The sequence below is a fragment of the Herpailurus yagouaroundi genome, unplaced genomic scaffold, assembly GCF_014898765.1.
Source record: "Herpailurus yagouaroundi ecotype Mexico unplaced genomic scaffold, PumYag 195, whole genome shotgun sequence".
NCBI lineage: Eukaryota > Metazoa > Chordata > Mammalia > Carnivora > Felidae > Herpailurus > Herpailurus yagouaroundi.
Window position 1 is genome coordinate 3,051,459 of NW_024412426.1, and position 24,652 is coordinate 3,076,110.

The 24,652-nt window shown below is 41.2% G+C and overlaps 1 protein-coding gene across 3 annotated transcripts in view; it reads right to left on the bottom strand.

The window, feature by feature from the left end:
• Nucleotides 1-24,652, bottom strand: part of KCNH1 (potassium voltage-gated channel subfamily H member 1) — a 382,684-nt gene that overhangs the window by 347,178 nt on the left and 10,854 nt on the right. For all 3 annotated transcript variants that reach the window (XM_040446362.1, XM_040446361.1, XM_040446363.1), the window contains exons 2-3: nucleotides 8,402-8,525; nucleotides 4,646-4,752 (exon numbers count right to left, since the gene is read on the bottom strand). In XM_040446362.1, the coding sequence (XP_040302296.1) occupies nucleotides 4,646-4,752; nucleotides 8,402-8,525 (231 nt within the window). The remainder of the gene's footprint in view (nucleotides 1-4,645; nucleotides 4,753-8,401; nucleotides 8,526-24,652) is intronic.

Genomic DNA, 24,652 nt, shown 5'->3' on the forward strand with positions numbered 1-24,652 from the left:
AAAGAAAGAAAAAGAATACACATCAAAATCTCAATTATGTATCATGTGCAAGAAAAACCTAAACACGCCAAAACCTTAATAGCATAGTAGTATTTCTCTGAGTCTTTGGGGCAATTGTTTTTCTTCATATCTTCATGTGTTTCTCATAGTAAAAATGATTCAATTTAAAAATCAGAGAAACAAAATATAAATTCTTCTAGATGATGACATTTCACAGCTAAAAATCTCAACAGGGGTGACTTTTCTCCCGTGGGATTCTACACTGCTTTAAAATGCTGAGAGTTTCAGTCTATTGAACCAGACATTTTGTCTCCTCCCTCCTCTCCTCCCGCCCATTTCTGTTCAGTCTGCTCCTTGAGGGCATCACTGGTCAGTTCAGCCCCACGCTGCTCCCACCTCGGCTCTGATACCCTCTCTCTGAATCAAATGCTTCTTTCACTCATCTGTTTCTTGGTAACTACCAAGCCCTTTCAAAGTCACTTAACAAACATTCACACAGCACCTCTTTTAACTGCGCTCTCTGCTACATACTGGGCATGTACTACCTCAGGTCAGATGTAGAGTTCCTGACAGGAAACGCGGTGCTTCCCACTTCCTGGGCACCACCCGGGGCCAAGCAGACGGAGGGGAGAGCCAGTCAGTGGGCACCACTGATGAAGTCCCCACACTCAGTCCTCCCCAGTCCTGGAGGAGACATCCCTGGACCTCTCTCCTTCATAACTGCCTCTTCCTCCCTCCCCCAGCAGGCCGCAACCATCTCATCAAGGGAGGGGGGAGTCATTCCTAAGTGTGTCCCCGACCTCCAGTTTCCTATGCTCCATTCCATCTCCCCCACTCTACTGGAGTCATCTTTATAAAATGTAAATCTGCTTATATATTTAACGCCCCTCACCCCCACCCTCTTTCTCAACCAGTGTTCTTAAGGCGAATTCTAAACTCTATAATGTGCCTATGTTCCTGGTCCCTCCAAACCTCTCCAGCCTCAATAGTTACCCCTTTTCAGTGTATATGTTTATGTAATTACTCCATGAGTTTGGGGGGAGCATTTGCTGTGTGTCAGGCACTGTGCTGGGTCCAGGGGATCCAGCCGTGCAGGAGACACACCCTGTAGGCATGGAGGTCAGTTTTCACTACAGCTGCCCTCTGTCCTGGCTGTGCAGCATGTGATACGTGCACAGCAGTACTGGCATCACCTAGGAGCAGAGGCTCAGACCCTTTCACAGGCCTACTGACCACAACTAGCACTGCAATGTGCAGGTGGTTTCTTATGCATGTCAAAGTCTGAGAAGCCCTGCTTCGGGTCTCTTGAAACTTCAGTGCTTGCTCTCACCACATGCCTTTCATCAGCCCTGGCTACTCTTTGCCCTTCCCTCTGCCTAACTCCCACCCTCCCTCAGTTTCTGCATGATTTCCTGTCTGCTAGGAAGACTTCCTTCCCTGCCCTCCTAAGTTAGGGTTCAGTGACCTCCTCCAAATGGTGTCACCATCAAAACCACACACACACACACACACACACACACACACACACACACACACTTAGGAAGTAAGTATTTAAAAAAAGGAGGGGGGGCACCTGGGTGGCTCAGTTCATTGAGCATCCGACTTTGGCTCAGGTCATGATCTCACAGTTCGTGGGTTCGAGCCCCACATCAGGCTCACTGCTGTCAGCCTGTCAGCACAGAGCCCACTTCAGATCCTCTCTCCCTCTCTCTCTATTCCTTCCCCACTTGCACTCACCCCAAGATAAATGAACATTAAAAACAAACAACAACAAAAATCCACTTAGGGCTTTGTACCGTCTGTTGTACAGGCAGAGGCTGTGTCTGTCTTTTCATAACCACATCCCTAGCATAAAGCCTGTGTCTGACATAGAGTAGCAGGTCAATAAAAAAGCAGTTTAAAAAAAAAAAAAGCACAGAATTCAGTGCAAATATAAAATTCCCAGGCTAAATAAATAATTTAAAGTTTCTAAATTCCTTAGGATAGGATGGGATTTGGAGTGGGGGGGCGGGGAGAGGGCTGGTGAACAGGTTCCTAGGAAGAAACCACCACTATCTGCATTTCATGCTGCATGTTTTACATACAGGCTTAGCCTTTTATGGAACTCCCCACTGGCCCTCTAGACATTTTTGTATAAATCAGAAAGAGAAGCTCCTCCCTCAGCACAGATGTAACGTTAGGCTAGGGTGCACGGAGGATTCGGCACGCAAACCACAAGCTGGTTTCCAGTTGCCACCCCCTCCCCCCATGTAGGGCGTAGCCTGCACAACCATATATGGTGGCCCTGCCTTGTACCCACAGTTAGATAGTCCCAGTCTTGGAAGAATGGCCTTGGAACAAGTACTGGAAACCAGGTCCTGGCTCCACATGACCCTGAGTAACGAATTTAACTTCTTATACAATGGATATCCATAACATCAGCCATGCCTACTGTATGGGGCTTAGAGAATCAACATTTTAAAATAGAGTGGAATCATACCTTCTACAGAGTTTATTTTCTGAAGTCAAAGGGTAAGGTAAAAATTTCAAATGACCAAATTACTCTTGAAAATTCCTTACCACCACTCAGGAAGTAAAGTCCCATGCTAGGCTGACGTGCCCCGCTGGAGACGGGCACGCAGCTCTCAATAAGCCTACCACAACCTGAAAGGAGGGAAGAGATGCTCATTCCTTGGTAGAACAATAGTTGAACTAATTGGCACACACATGTGGGCCGTGTCTACCTGAAGTATAGAGTCACCCTCAGTGCAATGAGATGCTTGCAATACAAGGCCTTCAGCCTGGGAGGCAGCTGAGGGAACAGCAAGCGTCCCCCCTCCCATTGCATACCCCCTCTGGAGTACGTACCCCCTGACGGGGCTAGCAAGTGAAATCACTGACTCCATTTAAATTAAGTTCCCCTTTCTCTCCTTTCTGTGCCAAACACATATAATTTGAACAAGTTAAATGCATAGTCTAACGAAGGTTGAAAACTCTGAAGCAAAATATAAATGCAAAGCATTATTTTTGTGATACACCTACCCAATTGGTATTCTGTGTCAAGGGGAAATCCACACTGTCCCGTATGAAAGGCTCCCAGTGTGGAAAACCTTGAACTGACTCCATTAGCTCAAGGCACATGTGCAGAGGAGAAGGCCAGTGTGCTCCTGTAAGAGCTCGTGCTTTGGGTTTTGTTCCCCATCAGCATAGAGCCATTCACAGTCTTCACCCCGCTCCTCTCCTGCCTAATAGTGAGGTAGGAATAAGATCTACCGGCTGAAAGAGGGAGATGGAACAAGGAGCCACATTAGCATCAAAGCTACAGGAACAACCCTCTTGGATTCATTGATGCCCTGAGGCAGTCTCTCAGATCAGCACCAGCACAGGCCACCAAACAAACAGTCCTCTCAGCTGGCTGGTCCAACACTTGCAGTACTGAAGAAAAGTCCCAGCACCTTCCAGATAAAAGCAACATGTGCCCTTTGCTTTCCAGAGCAAAATGCATCACTCTGAATGCCACCAAAATAAACACTTATCTTCATATGCTATCTGGGCCACGCGGGAAACGTTGTATTGAACCTATGACCTACCATTCAATCCTACATAAAGAACAGAATGCTTTACAAACAAAATCGTTTTTTAAAAACAAAAGCAAAGTACTATTTAACATCTCTGCAACTCTGCTATGACCACATGCCCCACGTTTCCATACTTCTAACATAGCTAATCCCCATTCAACAGGAAACCTCCTAAGAGAAAAGCAAGTTTTAAGCTGTGTATGGCTATTGATGTAAATTCTTCATTAATACACTTTGAGGAAGTATCGTAGCAAAAACAAATACATATTAACACCCCACTGTGAATATTAATACTGTCTCTGATGGAAAGCTGGGGTCATCAGGAGAAGAACTCTATTCAGAAACTGTATTTTTTTTAATGTTTTATTTATTTTTGAGAGAGAAGGAGAATGTGAGCAGAGCAAGGGCTGAGAGTGAGAGGGACAAGGATCCAAAGCAGGCTCTGTGCTGAGAGCAGAGAGCCTGACACAGGGCTTGAACTCACGAACTGTGAGATCACGACCTGAGCTGGAGTTGGGACACTCAACCCCCTCAGCCTCCCCTATTCAGAAACTCTTTTTTTTTTTTAATTCCAATATAGTTAGACATACAATGTTATATTAGTTTCAGGCATACAACATAGTAACTCAACAATTCTATTACTCAGTGCTCATCAAGATAAGTGTACTCTTAATCCCCTTCACCTAATAGGGCATCTGATGGTGTTACCTACTGTGCTAGGTACTACGGAAGACAAATACAAAGAGGATCTGGCCAGAGTCACTGTCCCACGTCTTCCTTTCCCCCAAGAAGGCTTAAAGTCTACAAATGCCTTGAGCCAACAGCTCACCATACAGGAAAAACACCAACTTGGCAGAAAAAGAGATCAAGAAGTCTTAATTGGTCGGTGACAAGTTCAAATGTTCCATAAGGATCAGGGTAACTCGGCAATCCAAACCTTTTATTCAAAACAGACACAACAGCCTCAGGTAACAACACTCAGCTGATGGAGGAAAAGAAAATGCAAGACAATAACAAAGGAACAGGACCTCTTTTACTATCCCAAGTGCATAAATAAAGGTATGGTTCAGGATGGTCTTAATACTCACTGTTCTTCTTGTACATCAAAATTTCAAAGGAATTCATCTCATAGTTCTCAAATGTTTGTCGAACCTTTTCAATTGTGTCTTTATCAGTCAGCTCCCCATACATGAAACTGCAAATCAACCAAAAAGCTGAAGTTAGTTCCACAAATACTGACTATTGTACCATCATATGTTAAATATGTTTCCTATACCCAGCACTGTGATATGTGAAATGAACACACACACACACACACACACACACACACACACACACAAATGGAAACATTCATTCAATCAAGAAAGCTTCACTAATTCAACTGTGACTGGCACTCTACTACTGCTCCCCAAAAATGAACAGTATAATAAGGAAGACATCCAGAAAAGTGTGGATCAGGAAACAGTATGACCAACACTTTTAGAATTACAGAATACAGGCACAGAGCGGTCAGTGAAGGCTTCCCAGGGTAGAGGCAAATGAAATCTAAAGAGCAGGTAGAAATTAATGAGAAGAGGAAGGGAAAAAGCATTCCAGGCAAAAGAAGAGCATATGCAAAGGCACAGAGGTTAAGAGTGAAGTTAATTCTGGAACCTGAATGTAGTTCAGTTCAGTGTGACTGGAATATACACAAGGTGGGGAGATTTCACAACAGGTAACATAGAAATAAAAGCACAGACCAAATCATGAAGGAGCACATGGCATTACAAGCCATGTGAAGTCATTTAAACTTTATCTTGAAAGCAATGGGGTGGAGGGAGCAAACACTGGGAGGTTTGAAGCAAGACAGTTCCATAATCAGATTTGCATTTTAGAAATACAACTCAGCGAAACTTCCCAGGAAAGATGGCAGAATAAATGTGGGCCATATATTTTTCCTCTTCTACTTCCCAACAAAATAAACAAAAGAATGGGAAAAGAATCACAGAAATTCATCAGCCAAAGAATTGCACCAAAGGGTGCAATTTGATGCTCTAAACATTAAGGCAGAGCTGAGGAAAGAAACAGAAGATTCAGCCACTGTCTGTGAAGCTCTGTTTCCTACCCACCCCACCCCAGCCCACCCCCAAAAAAGCACCAGGTTTAAAAAACTGAAATGATAAAATCCTATAACTCTTAGTACTGCTCACATTTGGAGAAAAGTAGACTAAGGCGGGGCGGGGGTGGTGGAGATAAGTAACATGGAAGAAAATGAGAGAAAACCTCTAGATAGTAGATATTCCTACCGACTAATACTGGTTCTCAGCAGAGGCCCGAAAACTGCCAGGACTGTCCATTTTCCTGGGCCCCACCATGAATATGGTCTGAAGACCCAGATTTGTCCCTCTAGGAATAAGACACACCCCAACTAGGTGGAGTAAACCATGGCACGGGACACTAACAAAATGGAAGAGGACAAAAGCCATCTCTCAATGGGGCAGGAAAAGCCACTCCTGACCACCTCAGGCCTGCATGTGACCAGAAAAGAAGGACACCAACGCCCAGCCTCTGAATCTCGGGTAATGTGGAAGCAGTGGCGTGTGTTCCTAAACAATCCCATCTTCCCAAATTGTGCACGCGGAATGCAATCCAACTTCCTCTTGATGCCTTGAATCACAGAATCTTAGAATTTCAGAGCTACAAAGAACCTCAGAGGCAACCATCAACTCCAATGCTTCGCTTGGCCTCATACTGGAACAGCCTTGAGCTTAATGTAGGCTTCTGCTTGCCAGCACTCTATTAAAAAAAAATGTGCCCTAGCTGTTGACTTTATAAGTTCTGTGTCACTTGTGTTATTATGTCCCTTCCCAGCCCACTGAGAGACATTATTATCTATGGTTCACCTTGTGCTTCTCTCATGCAGCACTCTGCTTTTCATCTATGAATCAGGAAAACAGACAACCGAGCTTGTTGAATTACCTTTAAAAAGATGGCTAGATCAAGACTAAATTAGCCCTGCCTGAGAACAAGAGGACTTCTCCTAGGAGGTAAAAGCGGAGCTCTGGGACCATCTTATATAGCCAGTTGCCTTTTTTAGCTTTCTCTGAGTTAATTTGCTAGATAAGTGACCCCCATTTATGTGACATGATGGTATACATGCTGGCAGTTTCCTTCACAAGGTAAAATGAATCCCTGTAAAATGGAGACTTGAAATAAGTGAAGTGCCATAATTACTCCCAGCTTCCATCAGTCTTATGTACTGTAATATAACGGTAGCCATAAGTTTCCTTTACCTGGACATTAGATTTCATACGCCTACAATGCAAGAAATAAGCAAAAGAGGTTCCTGAGCCATTAGGAATATAGTGAGCACAAAGGCATGTTTACTTTATTGTTAGGGAGGGGACACTTTCAGAGAATTAAATATGTTTCCTACAGTTGTGCGTAAAAAATTTGGCTAACTTAAGTGTCTGATTATAGCCAATAAGAAGCAAGAAAGGGAAGGAAACGTTGCTTCAGTCACACCAAAAAGTGAAGCTAACTCTCCCGATTTGCTTCTATTGTATATGTGTATATACTGATGTAGACGCAGATATGGATGTAGATGCTTACGAGGAGAACCACAAATATAACAGAATTTTATTGCAGTATTTAAGAGTCATAATTTCCAAATCTTTGAGGGAAGAAGGGGAATCTTACATTTCCCATTTCCCAGACCCAAAACACCTAACATATAAGAAAATGGTATTTTCAAAGCATTTAATACTTTTCACCAAACTAGTTACATGGCTGATTTAATACCATCAAAATGCAAACCAAAGACTATGCCTGTGTCAGACAGGTTTTGCCACCCTTCAGAGAGGAGTTCCTTTCTTGATCTGGCAGGTCTGGGAAAACGAATCCACTGAATGCAACCACTGAAGACAGAAGACTCCGAAGAAGGCAAGGAGTGAGAGAAGCCCAAGGCTGTGCTGAGCCAAGACCTTGCCAGGGCAGTGCAGGGGGGCGTCTGGCACGGCCAGGGACAGGCTCTACTCTGCTTGCTCTGCTTGCTCTGCTCTCCTCCACACCGTGAAAGTGCTTTAAAAGAGTGTTTCTAGCACCACAGCTCAAGGGTACAGCCTGGTTAGTAACCCGGTCAAATGCATAGGCTATGTGCACTGTTAGCATCATTTGCCTCTGTCTTTGAGGTTGTGACCAGAGATGTGACAGAATGATTCAGAAGGCAACAAAATCCTAGCTCTCTTCTCCTTTTCTGGTGAAAAGCCCTATGAACAAAGTCCTTGTTTCCAACATCATAGTGATTCTTCTCAAATAGTCATGTATTTTTTTTAATTAATTTAATCATTGGGGTGTCTGGGTGGCTCAATCAGCTAAGTGTCTGACCCTTGGTTTCAGCCCAGGTCATGATCTCACAATTCGTGCTGACAGCACAGAGCTTGCTTCAGATTCTCTCAATCTCTCTCTCTCTCTCTCTAAATGAATAAATCTTAAAAAATTAATTTACTCATCTAAAATTTTATTTCATTTTCATTTAATTTTATTTAATCATCTAACTTTAATATCATGTAGCATCTCACAAACTTTTGAATTCCTGTTTTATAAAGAAAATGACTTTCCTGAGTTTTTCTAGCACCCCTCCCCCACATCTCAGTGACTTCAAGTCCCTCATTTTGTACAGACCATGCTTTAAGGCTTCTTGGATTTCCCAGCATATTGTGTGAACTAGAGGTAATATTACCATAAACATTCCCGTATAAACATTAAATGAGAGAAAGGCAAATCCCACACCAAGTAAACCATTTTTATTTTTCCAGAAAATACCAGGATAGACTGGTCAACAGAACAACCCCAAACATAAATACCTGCAGGTACTGCTTTTTTGCATCACTTCCGCCCTGTGATAGCCAGACAGCTTGCAAAATCCATCATTGCTGTACACGATAGGCCAGTCCACTATCTGGGCATTCCCCAACACAAAATTAGTATCTGTTAAGAAAAAAAAAAAGAAGGAGAAAAGAAAAGAAAAGAAAAGGGCATATGAGGCAAGACATTAGTTGAGATTCAATGAGGGTATACATAATGTCAACCAATCCAGGTATCTTTGCTTCCCTCTAAAACAGTCTCTTCGACAGGAAAATGGCCCTGTGCAGAATACAAAAGAACAGTCCTTTAGAGCTGAATATTTGGAATCCAAATGCTAAGGTTATTATACTCCAAGAAGAAGTTAGCCAAGGAAGCATACTTAACCAACCAACCGATGAATCTTGCAGAGATCCAGTGATTCCCAGGAGATACATTCAAGTTCTAACTAATCTCAATGAATGTACACTGGTACTATGGAGCAAGAGAGAACATAAAAGGAATTTCTTCTGGGCTCCATCTAGCATCTTAGCCTTATCAGTCTTTTGGCCAAAAGCTACACATTGGCCTTGTTGACCCTGAGTAGCATTTACCCATCCTAAGAGGAGACAGTCTTCTTAGGAGGCAGAGGAAGAGAGACAGAGGACTGCCTCAAGAAACACACCAGATAGCCCTCCTCTTGGTAAGGAAGTGACTAGACAACCCCCCCCCCCCAGTGCTGGGGGCTTGGAGAACCTGATCAAGAGGCTCACTATGGCAAAAGGTTTCTTGCTGATTTTGAGATTTTTGTAGCAGCAGACGCCACGTGTCAGAGCTCTTTCACTGACCACCAGCCCACATTTGCTTCAGATGCAGGGATGAAGTCAGCAGGTATGGCTGCTCAGTGGGTTCTCATCACTTCCCACATTTCTGAAAATCAAAAGCCTTCAGTATTTTCTGTGCTCTATCAACTGTCCCTTTTTTTCTCTTCAAGACCTTAAATTAAGCAAATAACATCCAGAATTTAAATATAATCATTTTTAGCTTGGCTCTCTCCTCTCCACAGAATACTTACCCCTTCCTCAAGAAAAGAAAGAACACACACAAACCCTTCTTTATTGTAAACTGATGGGGGTTTGTTTGTGTATGTGTACTGGATAGAGTGAAACAGTAGTGACATATAATGTCTTCATTTAATTGGGAGGTTAATTTTGTTCTAGTACAGCATTTATTATTTATTCACAACATGGGTAACCATCCTTCCTATATGTGGGGAGGAGTGGAGGAATGAAAGGGAGGAGAAATAACTAAATACAGTAATCTACTTTTGAGAATGTTTTCATCTATTTAAAAGGAACATAAAACACAACTTTCATGAAGTTAATCTATAAACCTGTTGAATTTATAAATAAGCTTTTATTGAAAATCTACAACCAGTCTTTCCCTCTGTCTCTCCCATATAGTCATGAATACTTGTTGAGTGCCCACTAGGTACCAACCACCTTATAAGACCCTGGAGATATCCAGCCTGATGAGATATGGTCCATGCACTCCAGGAACTTATCAGGACAAGAAGATGTGCACAACCAACTGAAGAAAGCAGTAACAAACTGATTAACTCCAAGGTAGGCAAAGAATTGTGTCTCAGAGGGGTCATAATATGAACTTGTTCTAGTCTGGAAAGATGAGTAAGACTCATTCAAACATTGTGAATGCCTAACATGTATGATACAAAAACAATATTTAGAGAAACGAAAATACGATGCCTGCCTTTGGTAAGGCTGTGGGAGGAAGGGAACATTCCAGGCTGAGAAGCAACATGAGCAAAGGTCTGACAGCATGGAACACATGAAGACAGGTGTAGACAGACAAAGGTCAGTCAGGAAGATTGGAGAATGAGCCCAAATACCAGACTGGGATGGGTCTTGACTGTCAAAGATTTTCGACTTTGTTCTAGAGACAGAATAACTCTTTATACATTGGTCTTTTCTTCCTGAATAATTCACATTTCTTGAAAAGAACTAAGCCTTTAAAAAAAGCACAACATTCACTAAATCACCCCTGAGTGTATATGAAGTCCAGTCAGTTTAACTATCTCTCTTGTTGAGTAAAATTGTCAGTAATTTCCTTCAAATACTTAGAGCAGTTGAAGAAAACTGAGTGAGCTTTTTCATGGCTAGTGCCCCACTAAAGCTATGTGTTAAGAGGGAATAAGAGCCAGTTATAGATAATAATTGACTGCTTGTGTTTATTTTCTCTCCTCTCTAGGCACCATTAAAATAAGATTAAATGAATTAAAAAGGTAAAAATCCACAAAAATTAGAGGAAAAGAAAACAGAAAAAAAATGACTATGGAAGAAGCAGAAATAATACAGGAAACAAAAAGAACTTTTTTTAAAAAAAAGATCCCCAATTAGCATCCTTAGAGAGACTCAAGAGATATTACATGCATAAAACAAGAACAGGATGACAAAGAAAAAAAAATAAGAGAACATGTAAGACCTCCTGTAAATTAAAAGTGAGTAATTAAAAATTCAATGTAAATGTTAGAGGATAAAGTCTTGCAGAGAGTAGCGCAGAAAAACACAAGAAATATTTTTTAAAAAATAAGACACCCTGATGAACAGGGATGCAAAATTTCTCAACAAGATATTAGCCAACCAGATCCAACAATACATTTAAAAAATTATCCACCACGACCAAGCAGGATTTATACCTGGGATGCAGGGCTGGTTCAATATCCAGAAAACAATTAACGTGATTCATCACATCCATAAAAGAAAGGACAAGAACCATATGATCCTCTCAATAGATGCAGAGAAAGCATTTGATAGAATACAGCATCCTTTCTTGATAAAAACCCTGAAGAAAGTAGGGATAAAAGGAGGATACCTCGAGATCATAAAAACCATATATGAACAACCCAACACTAATATCATCCTCAGTGGGGAAAAACTGAGAGCTTTCCCCCTAAGGTCAGGAACAAGACAGGGATGTCCACTCTCACCACTGTTATTCAACATAGTATTGGAAGTCTTAGCCTCTGCAATCAGACAACACAAAGAAATAAAAGGCATTCAAATCAGCCAGGAGGAAGTCAAACCTTCACTCTTCGCAGATGACATGGAACTCTACAAGGAAAACCCAAAAGATTCCACCAAAAAACTGCTAGAACTGATCCATGAATTCAGCAAAGTTGCAGGATATAAAATCAATGCACAGAAATCAGTTGCATTCCTATACACCAACAATGAAAGAGAAATCAAGGAATCGATCCCATTTACAGTTGCACACACAAAAAAAAAAAAACATAAAATACCTAGGAACAAATCTAACCAAAGAGGTGAAAAATCTATACACTGAAAACTATAGAAAGCTTATGAAAGAAATTGAAGAAGACACAAAAAAATGGAAAAAGATTCCATGCTCCTGGATAGGAAGAACAAATATTGTTAAAATGTCGATACTACCCAAAGCAATCTACATATTCAGTACAATCCCTATCAAAGTAACACCAGCATTCTTCACAGAGCTAGAACAAATAATCCTAAAATGTGTATGGAACCAGAAAAGACCCCGAATAGCCAAAGAAATCTTGAAAAAGAAAACCAAGGCAGGAGGCATCACAATCCCAGACTTCAAGCTGTACTACAAAGCTGTAATCATCAAGACAGTATGGTACTGGCCCAAGAACAGACACTCAGATCAATGGAACAGAATAGAGAACCCAGAAATGGACCCACAAACGTATGGCCAACTAATCTTTGACAAAGCAGTAAAGGATATCCAATGGAATAAGGACAGTCTCTTCAGCAAGTGGTGCTGACAAAACTGGACAGTGACATACAGAAGAATGAACCTGGACCACTTTCTTACACCATACACAAAAAGAAACTCAAAATGGAATGAAGACCTCAATGTAAGACAGGAAGCCATCAAAATCCTAGAGGAGAAAGCAGGCAAAAACCTCTTTGATCTTGGCTGCAGCAACTTCTTACTCAACACGTCTCCAGAGGCAAGGGAAACAAAAGCAAAAATGAACTATTGGGACTTCATCAAAATAAAAAGCTTCTGCACAGTGAAAGAAACAATTAGCAAAACTAAAAGGCAACCAATGGAATGGGAGAAGATATTTGCAAATCACATGTCAGATAAAGAGTTAGTATCCAAAATCTACAAAGAACTTATCAAACTCAACACCCAAAAAACAAATAATCCAGTGAAGAAATGGGCAAAAGACACGAATAGACACTTCTCCGAAGACATCCAGATGGCCAACTGACACATGAAAAAATGCTCAACATCACTCATCATCAGGGAAATACAAATCAAAACCACCTTACACCTATCAGAATGGCCAACATGAACAACTCAGGCAACAACAGATGTTGACGAGGAATCGGAGAAAAAGGATCTCTTTTGCATTGTTGGTGGGAATGGAAACTGGTGCAGCCACTGTGGAAAACAGTATGGAGCTTCCTCAAAAAACTAAAAATAGAACTACCCTATGACCCAGCAATTGCACTACTAGGCATTTATCCACGGGATACAGGTATGCTGTTTCAAAGGGACACATGCACCCCCATGTTTATAGCAGCACTATCAACAATAGCCAAAGTATGGAAAGAGTCCAAATGTCCATCGATGGATGAATGGATAAAGAAGATGTGGTGTGTATATGTATTATTCCGCAATCAAAAAGAATGAAATCTTACCATTTGCAACTACGTGGCTGGAACTGGAGGGTATTATGCTAAGTGAAATTAGTCAGAGAAAGACAAAAATCCTATGACTTCACTCATATGAGGACTTTAAGAGACAAAACAGATGAACATAAGTGAAGGGAAACAAAAATAATATAAAAACAGGAAGGGGGACAAAACAGAAGAGATTCATAAATATGGAGAACAAACTGAGGGTTACTGGAGGGGTTGTGGGAAGGGGGATGGGCTAAATGGGTAAGGAGCATTAAGGAATCTACTGCTGAAATCATTGTTGCACTATATGCTAACTAATTTGGATGTAAATTTTAAAAAATAAAAAAGAAAATAAAAAAGAAATAAGACAGAGAGGACCAATCCAAGAGGAATAACTTGCCTCCTAACAGGAACAGCAGAAAGAACAATATGAGAAAAAGCCAGAGACATTTTTTTTTTATTAAAACAATCAAATGTAGAATAAAGATATTCAGATGTGCAAAGAGCTCTTATTTCTCACATATTCTTCCTCAGGAAGTTACTTGGGGATGTGTATCAGCAAAGTGAAGGAGTAAGGAAAGAAGACAACATGTGAACTAGAAGGAAGAGTGGCTCCAAATATAGAAAGCAGGAAGGAAGCTAATAGAAAGATTTAGCACAGAATGGTTCAGAGAACAGAAGTTCCAGAAGAGAGTTATCTAGGGAAAGAGGAAGTCAGGTTCTGATAACTTTCTTGATCACCTGAAACAACATAAAAAGTCAATATGGTTATTATAATTTGGGGAAGAGAGGCAGGAAAAATTAGAAGCATCAAAGAACACAAAAGCTGTACAAGAAAGGAAACCAAACCACACTATGTCATTATCGCTCTCACAACAGTGTAAACACCTTATTAATTTCCAATATTTAAAACCAACATATGGTCAAGGCATGAAATACTTAACTATAAGTATCTGAATATAACTGTATCAATTCCAACACTGTGAAAATGCAAATGATAAGTTGAGAGAGAGAAGTGAGAACAATCATGGGATGGTGTCTAGTGGTGACATAATAAAAAAGAAAGGTATATAGGAGCGCCTGGGTGGCTCTGTCAGTTAAGTGTCTAACTCTTGAATTTGGCTCAAATCATGATCCCAGCGTCATGGGATCCAACCCCAAGTTGGGCTCCATGCTAGGTATGGAGCCAGCTTGAGATTTTCTCTCTCTCTGCCCCTCCCCTGCTCATACTCACTTTCTCTCCTTCTGTAAGAAAGAAAGAAAGAAAGAAAGAAAGAAAGAAAGAAAGAAAGAAAGAGAGAGGGAGGGAGGGAGGGAGGGAGGGAGGAAGGAAGGAAGATTTTACTTAAAGTTGCAAAGATAACCAATAAAGGAGTAAAATAATTGTATTAGGAGAAAAGGGTAGAAAGTAAATAAAGTGAGATAAAAACTCAGCTAAATTAACTGAAGTCAACAGCTAATAGCTAAAAGCGATAAATCTAGAAATAGCTGTAATGCATATTAGAGACATGGCAGAAACTATAAGAAGAAACAGCTAAAATTAGAGTATGTGACTTCTGGTGAGCAGGATAGGCAAAGGGACAAGGCACGGGATGATTCTTTTTCTTCATAAGCTTCTTCAGTTTGATTTTTTTCAACCAAGAACGTATATTACTTTGATAAAAATAAGTATATTCTTAATTTTTAATGAACTTAATCAGAAAAAATTAACTTATTAATTTTTTTATTTGCTAAAAAATGAGAACAGGATACACTCAAGCTCCAGATATCACTGCAATTTCCCATAACTGCATTCTGGCCATCCCTGAAACGTGCTCACCCTTCCTCAAGCATTTCCATTGTCCCTGGGGTGCAGATAACAGCCTTAGCTGGGAAAAACCATGTCTCCTAGTATCTTCTTGGACTTCAGAAAGGAAATAGAAAAATAGGAAGTAGTATAGGAATAGAAACATCAACCTACTGATCATCCAGTCAGAGGATTTCTCAATCATAGATTCCAAAATTCCAAAATAGTTATCTCTCATTGTTAACCCAAGCAAGAAATTATAGTTGGCAGGGAGCAAGATTCCCTTGTCACTATGTGATAGAAGATTTAGGAATTCCCTCTTTACTGAAGGATGTGGACTGAATGAAGGCAAGAATTCCAGTCCTAGTCACAAAGTCATTTGCCTCCAACAGGAGAGAAATTCTTCCCCCTTCCCCTGCCTCTCCCTTGCACACACGTATATCCTACTATGGTTGGCTGGAAAGGGAGAATATTCTAGATTCCCTTCAATTCCTAAGCTACAAATAATTGACCTGCAAATTGACTTCCAAAATCCAATCTATTTATAAATTGTGGGCTACCTATACAAATAACATCACATGTATCATCAGAAACTAAGAGATTCCATATAGGCAATATTCCAGGTATTAATAATAATGTATACCATTTATTGTTATTTACTCTGTGCCAGGCTCTGTACTGAGACTTTATCATATATTAAGGTGGGGTTTTTTAACCATTGTAACAATCTTTGTGAGGTGGTATTACTTTACTAAAGGAAGTGTCATGGATTTCATCATTTTACTCATGAGTACACTGAGCCTCTGCAGACACAGTCAGTCATAGCAGGTTAGAGTTAGGATTTGAATCCAGGTCTATATGACTTCAAAATCCATGCTTTTAATCATCATATTACATCATCTCTCTCTTACTCCATTAAGTACTAAAATCAGACCATTTCTATGAAAATCTTTGTAACACATTAATGTTCCTTCCTATAAAAATACTAAGTATAATGAGACCTTTAATTGATGAGTCAATAATGCCATTATTGTTATCATGTATCATGATTCTATCTTGTGATCTACAATGATGTCCTCAGGAAATATTGATGTGGGTAGAAGCAATTGTTTCTCATCTAAATGTTTTCAATGTTTTGTCTCTTTCCTCACTTGCAAATTATCACTTCCCACTTCTTAAAACATAGTATGCTGACCTATTCTATAACAGCACTGCTTCCACACAGTGATAGAAGAGAAGGGACAGGAGAGGAGGGGACACTTTGTGCCTGGATCCCCATCTGACATCTGTGGAGAGGACACCACACTGGCAACTTAAAGGTGCTGCAGAGTAAACCTGGCTGTATTAGCCTCCTGAGCACTGCCTCAGCTCTTATGGAGTCTGGAAAGGATCCAGAAGCTTCCAACTATGCCACTAGTGCTGAAGTTGCATAAGCAGATGGTTATCACAGTGGAGTGAAGCGACCCAGTAGCCAAAGGCTGTGTGTCAAACTGCCCCACTTGGGGGTTCAGGCAAATATCAGAGATGAGCTGCACAGTCAATGGGGGCCTAGATGGGATCAAGTTACATACACACACACACATTTACACACATACACATAATACACACATATGCACACACATACACATATACACACACACACAAGGGAGTATGTGTTGGGTTGAGGCAGGGCATCAAGTTCTGTTGCCTCTACCCCACACACCATCATGGGGAAAAGCAATGGGAAGGGCAGAACTGGATTCTGAGCACAAGAGACTAAGTCACCTAAAAAAGAATAGTTAAGGGGCACCTGGGTGGCTCAGTCGATTAAGCGTCCGACTTCGGCTCAGGTCGTGATTTCATGGTTTATGGCTTCGAGCCCCGCATTGGGCTCTATGCTGACAGCGCGGAGCCTGGAGCCCACTTCGGATTCTGTGTCTCCCTCTCTCTCTGCCCCTCCCCCCTCTCCCTCTTTCTCTCTCAAAAATAATAAATAAGCACCTTAAAAAAAGAATAGTTAAAATGGAAGAGCTGGAGATACTACTATCTGGGATATTCATAATCTCCCTTTGCTGTTGAGTGGAGCGGGAGCTTCTGAGGGAGATAAGAATTGCTAAATAAAATAAAGAAGTGGACCTAGGTGGGTCTGAGTCAATTTGCTACCATGCCTCCAGAAGTATGTCTGCAAAAGAGATAGGTTCAGAAAGTGGGAATCCCGTGAAAAAAAGTGCAATAAATTCTGGTGCAAGAACCCCATGACAGCACTTTTGCTTAACCAAGTCTTAATTCCTCCAGGCGGTTGGCTATATTCCCGCTGGTGAAGAATGCCAAAGAAGAGGGCTCTAGTGAAGTGACATGGACTTTCTAGTCAAATGGAGAGACATGCACTACATATCCAAACATAAATGACTCTGGGATTATTTACTATTTTCCAAGCTGAATATATGAAAATTCATTTCAAAGCCAAACAAAACTTAATTAGGTAAGTATCCCACTGCATGAACAAAACATCAAAAAACAGACTGCCTCAGAACTGGCCTGATCTGGATATAAGTGATTTGGAGATTGTAAACTGGAAAATGTTAGGATATCTGCCATTCTTCATCAGTGAAAAGGGCATCATCACCTTCAAGACTGCATGTATTAACAGTCACTGGATCATTACTCCATAAGGTAGACAGACACTGGTATTAATCCATTTTTACAGATATTGTACAAAGGCTTAGTAAATCGAAGAAACTTTCCCTAGGTCATATGTGTGGTAGAGCTGGGACTGTCTAACACTGTATCAGGGTTCTCCACAAAAACAGAACCAATAGGAGGTGTGTGTGTATGTGTATGTGTGTGCGTATTTATATATGTAAAGAAAGAGGGAAAGATTTATGATAAGGAATTGGCTCATGTGATTATAAAGGCTGACAAGTCCCAAGATCTGCAGTGGCAAGCTGGAGACCCAAGAGACATAATGGTGTAGTTCCAGTTCAAGTCTAAATGCCTAAGAAACAAGAGAGCTGATAGTGTAGGCCAAGGAAGAGCCAATGTTTCAGTTCAAACCCAAAGGTAGAGAGAAACTAATGTCTCAGCTTAAAAGTAGTCAGACAAAAGGGGAAAGTCAGCCTTTTGTTCTATTCAGGCCTTCACCTGATTAGATGAAACCCACTCACAGTAGGGAGAGCAATCTGCTTTATTCAGTCTACTGATAGAAAAATTACACTCATCTAAAACCATCGCAAAACACCCAGAAAAATATTTGACCAAATATCTTGACATACTCTAACCAAGTCAAGTTTACACACAAAAATTAACCATCACAAACACTAAAGCCAATGCTCTTAACTGTATAATGCCCTGCAGTAATCTCTAACAGAAATCAGCAGAACCATAGCTCACAAATTCTGCAGCTCCCTCAAAGTCCTTGGTAGTACTCCAGGACTCTAGATTTGGCAGAATACAGTACCTCTATAAAGCTCTACTTTGATAAATAGCTTTTATGATAAATAGCTTTTTATGATAAATAGCTATTTATCTTTCCATGCCTGGGGCTTCCACTGAGAGAAAGGAGTAGCTACCCATCCCCAGAAAGAAGTGTTAAAATGAATACTTTGACCTCCTTCTTCACCCCCCTCATTTATACCTGCTTAAGTAGATTGATCAAGCTATCAATAGGTATCTCAAGGGCAAGGGGAATCCACTCTGCGTATCTTGACCTCTCAGACTTGCCTGTGCCTGGTGTGGTACGGGAAGCCAGGGCCTGAACTACTTCTCTCAGAACCCATTTGTGACAGCCCTCTGTTCTGTCATCTCCAGCTTCTTGGCCTAGGAGTGACTCATGGTCTAGAGGCCAAAGTCCAGGCTTGAGGAGGGAGACAGGTGTGCAGCATGTTCCCTTGTCCAGTTTAATAGTTATAAATCTGATACCGTATTTTGACCTTCATGTGGCTCCTTCAGAGAGTCTTCACTTGGGTAAAACTCTGGAGGGATAAAGGTTAAAGGCTCTCCAACACATTGACGCAGATCAAGGCTCCAAGAGACCAAAGGTTATTCAGAGGTCATCTGCTTTCCTGCCTCCTGGCACTATCAAACCAATCACCGGTTACAGTCTTCATAAAATACCTACAAAGGAAGAGGCAATACAATCCCTTCCAGAGCATTGCTGGTGCTTTATAAGTCCTTTTCACCTTCTCTCTTCTTTTAGTAGGGACCAGCCCCTTACATGTCTCAGGCCCATGGCTCTGACAACTGGTACGGTCAGTTGAGATTATACTGGTAGCCCCCAATAAACCATGCCTCCTCACATTCATGCCCTTATTTATTATTTAGTTCTCTCACCTTAAATCTGGGTGGGCCTGTGATTTGCTCTGACCAACAGACTGCGGTAGAATGGATGCTATGCCAATCCCAGGCCTACACATTTAAGGTCCAGAAGCATCTGCTTCTGCACTCTTGGGAGCCCTGAGCTGCCAGGTGAGCCCAGAGCTATACATCTGGAGACACCATATGGAGAATCTACAAGCACAGGGCACCAAGTAGGACAGAGGCCATGAGATTAAACAGAGAAGCACCAAGGAACCTCATCAACAGTTAAAACTAATGGGAGAATGGGGAGGGGGGGTAAAAGACACCCTATTAATCCACCCTTCCCCAGCAATCCCTAGGGTCCCCAGAGCACCGTCTGAAAGAACAACCATGGGGACAACCACAAGGTGGGTCCTAGTGGCAGCACTGTCCCTAATGAGCTGTGTGAATGTCACTTCAGCTCTAGGGATCTCAGTGGAAGCAAACTAGTTTTCTATGCTTCCGGCAGCAATAAAATCTGACTAAGTAACCAGATTCATAACAAAGAACAAATCAGATGAAGCCTCTACAACCTGCAATCACCCACCCTTGTGGAGTAATCAACCAGTCATTAACTTGAAATATTACTTCTCTAAATGCTGGACTAGAGTCTAGAGTCTAGACCACTTTAAAAATAACAGAAACAGAAGATGTGGTATATATATACAATGGAATACTGTTCTGTGATGAAAAAGAATGAATCTTGCCATTTGCAACAATGTGGATGGAACTAGTGTATTATGCTAAGAGAAATAAGCCAGGCAGAGAGAGACAGATACCATATGATTTCACTCATATGTGGAATTTGAGAAATACAACAGATGAACATAGGGGAAAAGAAGCAAAAATAAGATAAAAATAGAGGGGGACAAGCCATAAGAGACTCTTAAATACAAAGAACAAACTGAGGGTTGCTGGAGGGAGGTGGATGGGGGATGGGTTAAATGGGTGATGGGCATTAAGCAGGGTGGGGGGGCACTTGTTGGGATGAGCACTAGGTGTCATATGTAAGAGATGAATCTCTGGGTTCTACCCCTAAAGCCAAGACAACACTGTATGTTAACTAACTTGAGTTTAAATTTAAAAAATAACAGAAACACCTTCTAAACTTAACTAAGTGGAAAGTGATACATTTCAGGTGAACCATGTTGTACCAGGCTTTTTGCTCAGTGAATTGCCTGGTTTTAGAGACATGATATGATGTGCCATTTTAATGTAAAAGTATACCATGTTGTCAAGGGAGGCTCTAGTAAAAATAAATCACATGTTGGTGGGTCAGTTTATATATACAGAAAATGCCTAAATGTGTCTTTGGAATCTATAAAATCCGGGGAAGACATATGCTTTTGACTGTATGTGATAGCTTCTGCAGATAGAATGTGAAACTTCCAGCCAGCCAGTGGCTCATTCTGAAGCACACAACCTGTTTCCAAATTCATATTCTCTGAACTGATCAAGTCCCTCCTACACTGTTCAGTAAAATGTGTAGGTTCAACTTGGCTGCCCTTGCCATGATTTATTCATTGGCTCTCATCTAAAGTTCCCTGTGTCTCCCGGTCTTTGATGCAAATTAGCCAGATTCTACTGCCTCCCTCTGATGCCTTTTTACCCCTAAAGGTCTTTAGCTGTAAGAGCAAATGCAATGAAATGTAAGGTTTCCCAAATTCAACCTTCCTCAGCCCACACAGTTTCCTCCAATTTGTAGAATAAAAACAAATACTCTTAAAATTTGAAAGACACCCCCTCCACCCAGTGTAAAGTTTCTTCAGCCGATTGGGGCCATGAGCCAAACCACACTGTAGTAAGTAAGATGGGTCAAAATCATTCCAAACTTACCATTTGCCCATAAAGCATAACACAGAAATATTCTAAAGAGAAATTATTAGAAAATTACTTTTCATCATAATTACCACAAGTAACAAAGGAGAAACTAACTAAAGCAATGGCTTAGAAAGGTGACTCAGTCTGGGCAATCAAACAGATAAAAGCCACATTCAGCAAGCAGTTCACACAAATGTATTGTTCCCTGCGAACCCTGGTTATTTGGAGGCCTGTGGTGTACATTTGACAATATGCTTCTAATAACTAGAGATATTTCTCTTAGAAGGGAACATATCTTCGTGATACTTTCACTGCTACAAGATTACTAAGGCTATCTATCAGTGCTCTTATAAAAAGCAAGTTTGAGTAAAATTATTTTTTCTTTCTTTTAAAACAATAGAAAAATGATTGAGATAAATGAGAACAAGATGTACGTAAGCACTAGACAAAGACAAGAAAATAATAATTTGATTTGCCTGAACCTAAATAAAATCCATACCAGAAATTAATTTTTTTTTAATTTTTTAATGTTTACTTATTTTTGACAGAGAGAGAGAGACAGAGACAGAGCATGAGCAGGGGAGGGGCAGAGAGAGAGAGAGACAGAATCCGAAGCAGGCTCCAGGCTCTGAGCTGTCAGCACAGAGCCGGACGTGGGGCTCGAACTCACAGACCACGAGATCATGACCTGAGCTGAAGTCGGACACTCAACCGACTGAGCCATCCAGGCGCCCCCAAAAATTAATTTTTTAAAAAAGCAAAAAAAAACCCCACCCAGATCAAGATTTGGTAATATTTGGGAGAATGGAGAGGAGATGAGAAACAAGGAGTTAGGTCAGGATGATACACCTAAATAAAACATTTAAAATCTTAATCATGTTTAGGCTCTACTGTGTTTTTCAACAATAAAATTCCATGAAAAGGACCCTTCTAAATTGTCAAGGGCCCAATCCTGGTACAATACAAACTGAACTCCCAAGAGATTCGATAGTTACTTGCTTTGCCTCTAATTTTAATATACTTCATAAATATGTTTTGATTATATCAGTAAGTTACAATGGAATGAGAGCTTTCCATTTCAAGAGCAAACTCAAACTCTGTTTAACTGGGTAGTTTCCCCTAAGTACGTGGTTTCAGAGGCATGACCTCCACCTTCATTCAGCATCAAATTAAAGGATTTTAAAGCATTAAAAACAGATGAATCAGTTTTATAAGCAGTTTGGAAGGGAATAAAACTGTGTGAGAAATGTAAACTTTTTTATGACTCAATGATAGTTTACTTAATAAACAAGAGGTCAGTGGTATGTTGAATTGCTGTGAACAAATATTTGTTGGTGTCATCAGTTGCTAACAAGTGGTACAACAGATTAATCAAGTAGGTGTTTTATAGTCATAATCATTTCTTAATGCACATCTTTACATATTACAGTCACTTTGAACAAAACTCTTTGACCATCAGTAAATAACACACAATAAAAATTCATTCCCAGAACTTAAAAAAAAAAAAAGTGACTCAAAGTAAGCAGTATAGAATATTAAGCAGTACTAGACAAAGATTTTTTAATTAGTTTTACATTCGTCTCCTGTGTTATTTTAAAACTTTCTTGGTAAATGGCTCAGTGAGGCTAAAGTATAGCACCATGGTGGATAGAAGGAATCTCAGAGCAGCCCAGTTTAGCACAGCAAATATTTGAGTCCTAAGCATGGCAGGAGTGCAGGGGACACATCTGTCCATTTGAAAGCTCCACCCACCTTCCCTGTCTAGGTGTATCTGCCACAGCCCATACATCACAGAACTCCATACCCTTCCCACCACACAGCCAGGTCCCAGTCACAGCAGACTAGACTGGGAGTGTACAACTAGCCAAGCAACCCACCGTCAGCACTGGGCCAATAAGATTCTCAGAACAAAACCCAGACGCTAAGGCCAAGAGATCTATAGAGTTGACTCAATGCAGCAGGTAAGTAAATGGAGAAAGGAGGTCTTGAGAGAGAAACAAGGCACTCAGATACACAGAAGAGCATCTACTGAGGCATGTGATGGGAGAACTGGAAAGAGACAGACAAAGGCAGAAATGGATAGATGGAGGCAGAGACTACAGACAAAGAGAGACAGCAAACAAATGGAAAGAGATGACAGCCAGGTAGTGATGAGGACAGATGGCAGAGAGCAACATGGACAGACAGGAATATAGACAAAAGGCCAAGAGCAACAGAGACAGAAAACAGAGACCATCCATGGCAGGCAGCAGTAGGCAGAGATAGGTGGGAAGACAGATGGAGAGAGGAGAGACAGAATGGAAGCGGGGGGGGGGGGGGGGGAGGGCCAACAGAGAATACAACAGCATGAGCCAGAACTGGAGAATGGGCACCCAAGAGCAAGAGACCTGTAGCAATCCAGGGGTGCCTGGGTGGCTCAACTGGTTAAGTGTCTGACTTTTGACTTCAGCTCAGGTCATCATCTCATGGTTTATGAGTTCAAGCCCTGCATCAGGCTCCATGCTGACAGCATGGAACCTGCTTGGGAGTATTTCTCTCTGCCTCTCTCTCTTCCTCTGTCTCTCTTAAAATAAATAAACTTAAAAAAAACAGAGAGAGACCTGTAGCAATACATAAAGAGAAGAGAATGTAAGGCTGTTGAAAGAACATACAGGAGAGACAGAGGAGACTGAGACCAAGAGCCAGAAGAAGATAGAGAAAGAGAAGAAAACCAGAAAATTCAAAGAGAGGGCATAACTAGAGACAATTAGAAGGTAGGGATTGGAAGTTGGGGGAGAGAAGGATAGTTAATTTGTATACTGGGATCCACAAAATGGTGGCCACCCAAGTGGCCTGGCCCATGTGACAAATCTAAACCTAAGGCAGCCCACACTGGGAACTGCCTATCAAGGACACCTAACACACACCAATTCCAGTCCTGCAACTCAGCTTCAGCTAGCCTACCTTACCCAGAAAACAGGACCTGCTAGCCTCATAAGGAAATTTCTGACCACCTAACCAACAGTAATGCCATGTTTCTGCGTTGTCTAACACTGCATAAAACCCGCTTTTGTCCCAAATCCCTCTGTAAAAGCCTCTGTTGCCTGTGAGGAACTGTACTCCCACAATCCATGGATTGTTTTCCCTTGAATAAAGGACATCAAACTCATTACTAAATTGTTTGAGTTTTGCCACTGTCAGGAACAACAGAGAAAAGTGGCACACTCCATGAAGTCAGGCCAGAGCACAATCCCTGGACAGGCTCGCCAGGTGGGAAAAGTATAAAGTATAATTTTACCTGACAGAAGGAGAATGACTAGAATTGAGGGCCTCCTCTGTCTTCAGAAAGTATCAGTTATCACTTCAGAATGGCAGATTGATCCCACACATGTATTTCCTCGTTCTGGGATGATGGCTTAAAAATTAAAAGGAACATAACAACAATGAAGAGAAGGGAGTTAACAGCAGGCATGAGCTCCATTTCTGGAAGAGGAAAAGTAGATGGAGGGTAACTATGCAGAAGAGGAAACTACAACTTCAAAATTCCAGAGGGATCTGGCCAAGGAGGGGGCTACTAGGGCCAGCAGGTCCCTGGAGAGAATCAAGACACTGAAACACAAGCTCCTACCTAAGGCAGGAACAGCATGTGAGAGAAACTAGAAAACTAATTGAAAGAC